We start from the raw sequence: 10,456 nt of genomic DNA, 5'->3' as shown, positions 1-10,456 counted from the left end.
TAATAGAGGGACGACAGAATATGGGTCTTGAGCATCGTCTCCTTGGCCAATGGTTGTTACTTTCTGTTCGTCTGCCACCACCTTCTACCTGTGTATGTGTGTGAGTGTGTGTGCGTGTGTGTGTGTGTATGTGTGTGTGTGTGTGTGTGTGTGTGTGTGTGTGTGTGTGTGTGTGTGTGTGTGTGTGTGTGTGTGTGTGTGTGTGTGTGTGTGTGTGTGTGTGTGTGTGTGTGTGTGTGTGTGTGTGTGTGTGTGTGTGTGTGTGTGTGTGTGTGTGTGTGTGTGTGTGTGTGTGTGTGTGTGTGTGTGTGTGTGTGTGTGTGTGTGTGTGTGTGTGTGTGTGTGTGTGTGTGTGTGCGGTTGAACGCGTCTATATGTAGGGAAAAAGTGTCAGCTATAAAGCTGGTCAGATTGTTCAAATGGACACAATCGATTCCGGTAGCAAACACTGTACATCTTTTGTTTCTTAATTATTAAGATATTGAACCCAATTCCCAGTCTCCATAAATTCAAATGATAAAAAAAAAAGGTAAAAATGTCAATTGATATCATGTAATTTCTGCTTTCTGAGTTGCCTCTCTAATAAAATCATAATACCGTTGCACTTCGTTTACCTCCGTGGGTACATCAATGCCTTTATATACATATATTGTTTAGTATTATTACATTATTTACTTTATTATATATATAATTCATTCATATTACGACCTTTCACAATAGGACTCGACTTTGAAATCTTTTTGCATAATGCTATAAAATGTCGTCAAATGTTTGCACAGGATGTAACTATAAATGATCACGACATAGACCCATTTATGCTCACTTGCTGGGAGTATGCATTTGCAGAAATAAAAAGACGATATACACGTATTTTTTACAGCATAGTTTATCAGCTACTAGCTTAATGTATGCACAATAAAAGTGATAAGTCGGTAGGATATTTAGTAAAATGCAATAAATCTGTTGTTCCGTTCAAAATCTAAATGTTTCCCTTAGTCTGACTTTACAGTGCTATATGTGGATTGGTGCATAGCATTTCAGTCTAAAGATAGCTATTTAAATTCTTTCTAAAAACATCTTTTCCCTTTGCAAATCTTATATCTGTGCTGAATACCAGTGAATATCAGTGGCAAAAATAGTTTTTCTCCAATAGAATATTCGAAAAATACTTCCATTTGTATCAAAAGCTCGCTCACTGCGAGCTTATTTCACGCAAGTTTTAAGTTAATTTTTAGAGATGAGCTCCCGCACGTTCGCCTAAAGCTTCTTCTTCTCCTTTTATCGACATGAGATAACTTCTGAATCGATATCGAAGTTTATTTCCTGTTTTGTTAATGTGTTGCATCCTTCATCAAGTGGAATGTACAAGATAGACAACACTATTAATTTTGTACATAAAGGGACATAGGACACACACAAACACGCACGAACTCAAGGTATCTCAGCAATTTACACTGTAAAATTAGGGTCAAGCAACGTTGACCCAGTCTGTTGTAAGGCAGCACCCGAATCGTCATAATCTAGACACGTGCTAGTTCAAGCTCGCCTTACCCATTAACAGAACTTACTAAAAGCAACTCACCGTGTAATACACGATTAAAAGAAATAAAGACGAAGTGAGTTTGGTGCACTGTAGGGCAAAAATTGGGTCAACGCTTTGGTAAAAACAGGTTTGCACTTACTAAACAATATATAGTTATAAACTATTTGTATTTAAAGAGCATCTATCTACACTGCTCATCTACTTCTATTTAGAATGGAACTCCTTTTTTTTGGTAACTATGGATATTTGTCCTAGTCAATTGCAGGTGCAGTGTTGCGTCCTGTTTGTTGTTGTAAATCTTATTATCAAGATTAACTCATTATCGAGTTCATCGATGACTGATAAATTAGTTCGAGATTAGCACCTAAATTATGCAGACTTTTAAAGAGAGCTCGAGAATACAGTCACAAGAAGGAAAATTAGAACTAGAAACTTGATATAAGCTGATATAAGATGACCAGAACTAATGAATGGCCCAACTGCCTTTATAAATGCCAACTTACTTTGAAAACTCATATATTTGCGCAATTAATTAGAGCGTCATGTACGCGACGTAAAACATTGCGGTATGACACTAACTTGTAAATTATGCATCTGTTGTCTGCGCGATATTTATACAAAAGTGCTTCTTTTTCGCTCATAGTTATATAAAAAAATAACTCAATATAGCTTATCTTATTTAGAGATATACTAGCTTTACCTGTAAAAAGGTGTCAAAACGTATCGTAGTAAATCGCTTAGCGTGATGAAGTGGCTGTTAGATCGTGTGATGTATAAAGCCGGCCACAGCTTTAAACCGGAGTAAACTTAAAGTACCGGGCGTAAAACTTGTAATTTCTAGCTTTGATCTACGTGCGGTTTGGAACAAGTTTAGCGAAAGTAAGTGATCAAAACCAGCGCGGGTTGCGAATTCACTTTTTCTGCTTCTCATGCATGAACCATCTACCACTTCAAAAACTCGTTTATCAAATGTATGTATGTGTATTATAACGATATGTTGATTTTTACAATATATAATTATTACAATTGCTGCCGCTAATTTTATAATCAAATTTAAGTACGCTCTTTGTTTTTCTGAAATATAGCCACGTGCATCTTTACATACGACTTACTGTAACTATTGCTTTTGTATTCTGTCTCGAAGAATATTTTCTGGTTCGTCCACTTTTACTAAGGGATTTAATCTTTTTTGTTGATTTGTGATTAGCTCACCTACTGCCAGGATTGACAATAGTTCAAGACGTATTCCTGCATAGAAGCAGTTAATTAAGTTATGAAATCTTAATTGTAGCTGATGTACCCAGTCGTCAAATTCATACAAGTTTTGATCAACTTACCGTTGTAAGTGATTAGTTTGCGAATCCATGCGATCAGAATGAAGAAAAATGCAGTAATTGCTACCAGATACACGGGTTCGACACCCTGCAGTTCTTGATTCACTTGCTTCTTTGCTAATGATACTACTGCAGATAGGGTTTTCAGTACGAGCATTCCTACATTGACCTGTTTCAACCAATAAATAACAAAACTATTTGTTTAAATAGACGGGTATGATTTGCTCGGCACCAAGATGCCATAAGAAACTTGATCATTAAAATAGCAGCATATAATAAAAAAAACATAGGAAAAGAGTACATATCATTTTCATTGCAAACATTTCTTATTATAATAAACCATAATACTAAATAATAATAAATAGATAATAAACCATATTTTTGCGAGCATAGTATAATTTGAATACTTTGCGTTGCATTAGCAATAACAATAACCATTATGAAGCTTTAAAGTATTATACTTGTACTAGTGGATATTAGCTAACAATAGTAATAGATAAAACATAGTTTTAATTTAAACATCTGAGAATAAAAATGTAGGATTTTTCGACTCCAGAAGCAAGTGATAGTCGGTATATTATATACGTGCCAGTTTTTTGTCATTTGACGATATATTGATACCGTGGAGGATATCAAGCTGCTCAAACGTCGCGTTCCAAAGGTCGGTCATCGTTGTGGTCGGCAAACCTTCGCTGAAAGCGCCAAATAATAATTTCGATTCCAGAACAATGGACTATCACTTCAGAAATGTTTTGGCAATAGGTTGCAACACAAAGATGACATTGATTATTCTAATTAGTCCCCTTAGCGTCATGCCGGCGCAGTATCATCTCTCCACATAAAATGAGCTCAGTCTCTACGTTCAAAAAAAAAAACAAGAATAAACGCAAGCAAGAATTATCGATACCTCACATGAAAAAGCCACTTGATGTTTTTGGTACTAATATTAAAATTGTTTCTAAGAGTTTTTTGTAGTGTCAATATCCACGCAGGACGCTCCCTTGAACGATAAACTCGAAGTAAATTAAGTGGTACGAAAAAAACGGTTTAGAAAAAGCAGATGTTTACTAGCGGGACAGTTTTTCACTTTGTGGGCAAAACTGCGCCTAGGTATATACCTAGACATAATCGATATAAGCGCCACATAGACGTGTGCCGAATAATTTCCACACTGGAAATTGGCCCTTAGTTGAATGGACTATTTACAACGTTTTCCCATGATCGATTTGCAGGTGTGGCATCATTGTAGCAATAAGAACTAAGAAAAAAGATAGCAGAGAACAAAACAGTGGCAGTTACCAACATCTACAGTTTAATAGCCGCGCTGCATCTATAGCTTTTAGTAATCATCCGTAAATGATCAGTGAAGGAACGACTCCTGAATGGTTAAGTGGAAGAAGGGTAGGCTGACAGGATATTATAGGAGAATCATTGTTATGATTCAAACATGACAATAGAATAATACTGCTTTACAGGGATAAGGTCATCATTTAGGCTAGTCAACTTCTAATGGTTGGAAGAAATATTTTTTCATTCTCTTATGACAACTTTGTCACAGTTTTATAAAGACTATAGTGTATAAAGCGCTTTCTAAAAGGGACACCTAAGCTAAGCTGTAAAAGAGAATTACTAAATTAGGTGAACTATAATTATTGATTGAGCTTGAAACGCACTTGAGATGTTTAATAGTAAAATCTAGAAAATTTAATCTATATTTTACATATAATATATTAAGCATATATATATATAGGCTCTCATATATAAACGTTATTAGGAAGGAATAACTAATACAAAAAGCGGAAACAAATGAGATTGCCGAGTCTCACCTCACTAAATTTCACACAAACACAACACGGACAGATGCCATAATATCATAGAAGATAAAATTCTTTGACTTGCCACTCACTGTACACGGAGAGATGACAATTAATTTCTGCTGTTCGTGGTACAGATGACTTCCATGGGGCAACTCTTCCGACCTGAATGAATCTTTCATGTATGCACACTGCTGTAATCCTCACTTGCAGAACTTAGCCTAACGTTGTTAGAAATTACTTTAACAAAGATCGTAGCTCAATGGCATATACCTATCAATCAATTGATTTAGCTGTTAAAGAAGGTCTGTTACAATTTGCAACCTTAAGCAATCCGTTATTTATGAAAACGATAAAATTCTATCAAAGGTTTGCTTTTCAACCTAAGAGAAACTAACGTGAATACTGATACGTTTCGAAGTGGACAATGAGTATAGAACGTTGGCTCTTCGCGACATTCATAGCTTTGATAATTTCACACGCTGCTGCTACGGCTGATATATATGCCTTCACTTGAATCAGTCGGGCTTTTTAGAAGTTGGGAGCTAAATATTTTGAGTTTAACGGCCAGTAGGCGTCTCCTTAGGCGGCCGGCTCCCAGCACGAACCAAAGTGTGTCTACGCTCGGATTCGAACCTACAGCCACCACATTAGCTAATAGACTGTGATAAACTGGCTTTGAAACCTTTAAGGATTTAAAAACGAAGCTCAAATCAAGTAATTTCAGTTGTTAGATGAATGTCATTATGATTTTATTGAACTCGCGATAAAATTGTAGTGATAAAATTATGCAAATAGTGAACACAATAAGATCGTTCGGTTGAACTTTCTACGAGCACTTTAGATGAAGACTCTTGCTTCATTTCAAGAACGCAAATGCAAGGCGAACAGACAGATACGAATCATTAAGTACGTCGTCCCAAACATTCGTTTCTATGTTAGACGTTTTGTTAAAAACGTCATCTCATTATGGCACAGTCAAGCATCATTCATTAACTTTCGTGTAGGGTACAAAATATAATGAAACAGGCGCCTAGCAACTATATCGTTTTACAGGAAAGCATGCCACCTTGCTTTAGGTTTATTCTATTAAACACTCCAAATGATTAGAGAAAACAATGGACGCCAAACAGGACAATCATCCTGATGACTGCATATTCCTTCTAAATAAATAAGCTTTGTTACAAGTACGCAAGAATATAGTGAAGAAATCGTAGTCTCAAGATTGTTATGCTTCCTCTCTAATTAGGAAATTTAATATCTATTGAGATACATTTGTCATAATAAAGCACCGCATATGTTCCTATCGTTGCCTAACACGTTTTCGAATTGTTTTTTCATGGAGATCTCTTAGCCAATTTTTTCCCACTTCAGCATACTATATTGCAGACCAAGGTTATGCATATTGCCGTTGAGCATTGCTCAAGACAAAGTTTATTTGTTCGCGCTTTTGTACTCAAAGCACAGACATGTCACTTACTGCTCCATTGTAGAGACAGGCCAAGAGTATGCACGCATAAAGAGACACGGAAAATGCTTAAATCGTTTGATCAAGCAAAACTCTGGATTAAAGTTTCAATTTTCGGGTTGAAGAGAAGAGAAGGCTTGCCAGCTCGTTATTGAAGATTGTGGAATTTCGCATTTCCATACATCATGATACTCGAAAATCATGTTAGAAGCTGACTTATTTCATGTATTTGATGTTTTCATTGTATTTATATATAGTGCGTACCCTTTTGCATTCATTTTGACATACATATGTATGATATTGTACTTTTTAGATTATGACGCACGATTTTAAAAAGCGTACTAAACCCGCTTAGTGCACGCCGGATGCAATTGTATTGTATTAACTTCCATGATCGCAACTTTCCCACTGGAAAATGAATTAAAAATCAGCTAGAATCCTTTTTAATCGAATTCCAGATATCACGCATTTACTCTTAGTATGCAAAACTCCCACAGCACTTTTTACTAGACTCATTTACTCGTATACTTGATTATTTCTAATATCTACTTACATCCAAAATACGTGTCAATACGCTAGTATTATTTCATCATGGCTTATCGACCAACCACCCTCAAATCAGTTGTAGAACACTTGTTTATTGGTGGTTATTAACGCCAACAAACCTGATTTACCTTGTTTGTACCGATACCAAATACAGCTGTCAGATAACGCCTGAGCCCTACATGCATAGGATGACATTTATTGAGAGGGCGAACTATATCAATTTGCTTGACCCTATTTCTTGTCAATCGAAGTCAAGTAAATACACTGCTTTAATAATTAAGTTTATTAATACTAGCTATTTGGTTTCGTTTGTAGCGATTTAAATTTCATAGCTCTAGTGATGCAGCTCGTTATTGCAGATAAAGCAAACGAACCCAGTTCTGACTTGAAACAGAATACGACGAAGTATCGTTACTACCAAAAGTATATAGGCAGGTCTTTCTTCGGAACGTTATCTGTTTTCACATCTAGTAATTGTTGTTCTGTTGAGTACGTTTACTAGACAGTTTACAAAATGTTTATCTGCTGAGGGTTCGCTTTTTTCTTTCAGTCCTCAAAGGCCATTACCAAAAGAACCAAGATTCTTAACGAAACATCTTCCTCGAATGAACTCCCACGCGCTCCCTTCACAAATTAGATACACACACTTCTCTAAGCGTAACAATTCACAGTCTTTTCGTCATGAACACGCCTTTTCTCTGCCGCGTGTGCGGTTTCGTCACTGTCACTAATCGTTGTTTTTGAGCATCGTGTAATAATCAACCTGATTTTTTTACATTTATATTCATCACTCTCTTGCTAATAAACGTCTATAATAACGATTTTGTTAATTGCCTTTTATACATAACTATGTATGTTTCTATGCACAGTAATCATTGAAAGACAAAAGGCTTCCAATGAGAAGATGTTGTGAAATACATTCATATATAATACAGATAATCTAGTGCGATAGGGACGCGCCTATTGTGCCGATAATAGTGGTCATGTTAACTATAATCTTCGGAAAGCTACTGTTATAAAAACCAAGTAGATTTAGTATTGTTTTTTTTTAAAAAAGCCCCCATTATTATAACAAGCTCATATAACAATCTTACACGGAACAAGCCGTTCATGTGTCACCTGCCTCCTTCAGTAAGAGATCAAACGTTAACTGAAATATCGCCACTTTACGTTCGACAAATTCAACACGTATGCTATAGCCGAGTGAATCTCCGATTGAAAGACGACAAGATAAAGGAAACCCAAAGCATGCTGCTTGTGTTTACGAAGTCAGCGAACCTTGCCAACTTTAGTAGCTTTCAGCGCTTCTTTCTTCTTTTTCATCTCGTAAACGGCTTTCATGGCCGGCGTCATGTTCTCGTAGCTTGAGCTTGATGACGCCGAGTCGGGACTGAGGAAAGTTGTAGTGCTTACCGCCTTTTTCTTAACGTTGCCGGCCCTACGGGCGGTACTAGACTTGGCAACGGCTGCCTTTCGAGCTGGGGATATATCCCTACTTGTCTTACGGACGGGTGACTTAGCAGCTGCGGGCGCACTGCAAACGGGAGACTTGCCATGGCCACGTATTGCTGGCTTTAGAGCCGGTGATTTAGAAATCGCGCGCGCTTTCCGCACCGGCGAGTTTGCTACCCGGTCTTCTAATGAATCAATTTCGGCCGAAGTTCGCGTACGCCCCTTTTTGACGGCGGTTTTATCAGAACTAGCACTAATTTTTCCATCATATTTCAGTCCTTCCGCAGTTACACCATCTTTAAGGATGCTGCGCAATTTATCATAGTCCGGTTTATCGGCAAATCCCATATTTGCCACTACTGTCATGAAGTCAATCATGGTCTTATTGGGCGCTCCAAAACAGCTGACTACCAATGCTTTGACATCGGCCATGTGATCCTCCTTAGCCGCTGCGACAGCTTTGCAGTCCTTAATGAGTTTGAGCCAGGGCAATCTCCCTGTAAGCCAATGCAAAAGATTAAAACCCAAAATTTCTATATCTGTACGTCGTGTATCCAATCCTTTATGCGCATCTCTCGATGTGTACTCAATGGTCCCATTATGCATCTTTTTCTTGTCCTGTTTTTCAGCTTTGTGATCACCCTCTTTACTCTCGAACTTGCAAGCCAGACCAAAATCCAGTAGAAACACCTTATTGGGGTCCTTGAGCCCCAGCATAATATTAGACGCCTTTACATCTGCGTGAATATAACTGTTGGCATGTAAATACTCTAGCACGTCCAGAACACGAATGGCCGTTGTTAATGCAGTTTTCACTGGCATCACTCCGTTGTTTTGCTTCCAGATTCCTTCCATATCACCAGCATACCTATCAAGTACAATGTAACGATAAGTAACGCCATTAACTTCGTACGTGCCTTTCGAGTGCATGATGGGCATGCCAAGGTAATCCAGCTTCTTCTGAGATACCCAGGCCGCAATTTGGTCTTTGCCCGCGACTCGCATGTAGCAGTGCATTTCGACGAAGAGGGGTCCACTTCCTGAAGGTTCAATTTTTATCACATACGGCGCTGAGACGCTCACTGCTTTGCCACTGTTCTGCTCACATAGATACACCTCACCAAAACCTCCTTTGCCAATACATTTGCCAATCCTCCAAACCACCTTAGCACCATCGTTAACTAGGTTATCGGTCGGCAAAACGACCGCTTGCTTCTTCGGAGCCATCGTCTGACGCGAAAACGCAATTAGCCCTGCGCGCTCAAAAGCAATGACGACAACAACAGAAGCGGACAGATTAACCGCACAGGGAGCACAAATCCCGCACGCGTACCTGTACTAGGCTCAAATAGAATATTTTTTCGAAGTGAATAAGACTGAACCATGCGCCAGGCGGGGACGCGGCGACTGGCCGAACAAGTCAAATTCGGTGGAAACAATCGATTTTTTTCTCTGTTTGTTTGAGTGGCGGCACTTGTGTTGTGACTAGGCAGCGGCCGCTGCTGGTCGTTGAATGGCTGACTGCACTTCTCTGTTTACAAAAATCAAGTGGCAACTGACATTGTTAACGGTTGCTTAGTCGTACGTTGCCTCATCGGTCGTACGGAAAAAATCTGTTGAAACTGTGTATATCAGAGAGTTAACTACTACGTATACATGCAGTGATAAGGATTTATGATAAAAAGTAGAAAATCGAACAAACTTACTATGTCACGGGGGTAGATGTCAACTTCCTGCGTTTGGTATGGTGTCGTTTTATACCAACAGGAGAGAAATTGCCGATGTGGAAAGAGTACTATGAAAGCGCGCCACTTTCATAATTCAAACAAACTGTGCAACCGAGCCAATAGAATGGGGATAAGTTAAATGCTTTTTACTGGTCAGACTTCAAAAAAAAAAAGCTTACGCTTTAAAGAGCTGAAGATTTGAAAGCATAACATACGAGCATTAATTAAAAAGTTACTCAGTATTTCACTTCGACGCTTAATCTCTCTACCACCAGGGAGCACTGAAACGCTTCTTGATTATAAGCGTAGGTCCAGAATCTTTCTAGAGAGTCTTTTTGTCCACAGAAGCATGAACAATGTACCTCTTGAAAATACATAAATACAAATAATTGAACTTGTTTTTAAGCTGCGTTTAATTTTTTTTTCTAGTAGCAGATAAGTCGCTGGTAAGAACTAGCTTTTCCTTTATAGGAAATTATATTTCTTACGTGCGTTATACAAAGGAAGAGCCAAGGTACCGTAGGCAATGTATTGGTTGATAGTCGCTGATCTCGACACGGCCTACTTTTCAA

The 10,456-nt window shown here is 38.2% G+C and overlaps 2 protein-coding genes across 2 annotated transcripts; both read right to left on the bottom strand.

The window, feature by feature from the left end:
- Window positions 1-217: 217 nt before the first annotated feature.
- Window positions 218-5,311, bottom strand: LOC111272294 (uncharacterized). The gene is made up of 4 exons (XM_022853670.2): window positions 4,784-5,311; window positions 3,467-3,569; window positions 2,881-3,046; window positions 218-1,346 (listed from the first exon to the last, which is right to left on the bottom strand). Exons 2-4 carry the CDS (start codon window positions 3,545-3,547, stop codon window positions 1,279-1,281), a joined length of 315 nt encoding a protein of 104 aa, XP_022709405.2. The 5' UTR covers window positions 3,548-3,569; window positions 4,784-5,311; the 3' UTR covers window positions 218-1,278.
- Window positions 5,312-6,967: 1,656 nt separating this feature from the next.
- Window positions 6,968-9,852, bottom strand: LOC111272293 (nucleosomal histone kinase 1). The gene has a single exon (XM_022853669.2). It carries the CDS (start codon window positions 9,382-9,384, stop codon window positions 7,975-7,977), a length of 1,410 nt encoding a protein of 469 aa, XP_022709404.1. The 5' UTR covers window positions 9,385-9,852; the 3' UTR covers window positions 6,968-7,974.
- Window positions 9,853-10,456: the final 604 nt, after the last annotated feature.

The sequence above is a fragment of the Varroa jacobsoni genome, unplaced genomic scaffold (genome assembly GCF_002532875.2).
Source record: "Varroa jacobsoni isolate VJ856 unplaced genomic scaffold, vjacob_1.0 contig01943, whole genome shotgun sequence".
In the NCBI taxonomy this organism is placed as follows: domain Eukaryota; kingdom Metazoa; phylum Arthropoda; class Arachnida; order Mesostigmata; family Varroidae; genus Varroa; species Varroa jacobsoni.
Note: the sequence above shows the minus strand (reverse complement) of the source record. Positions and strands in the feature narration are given on the sequence as shown.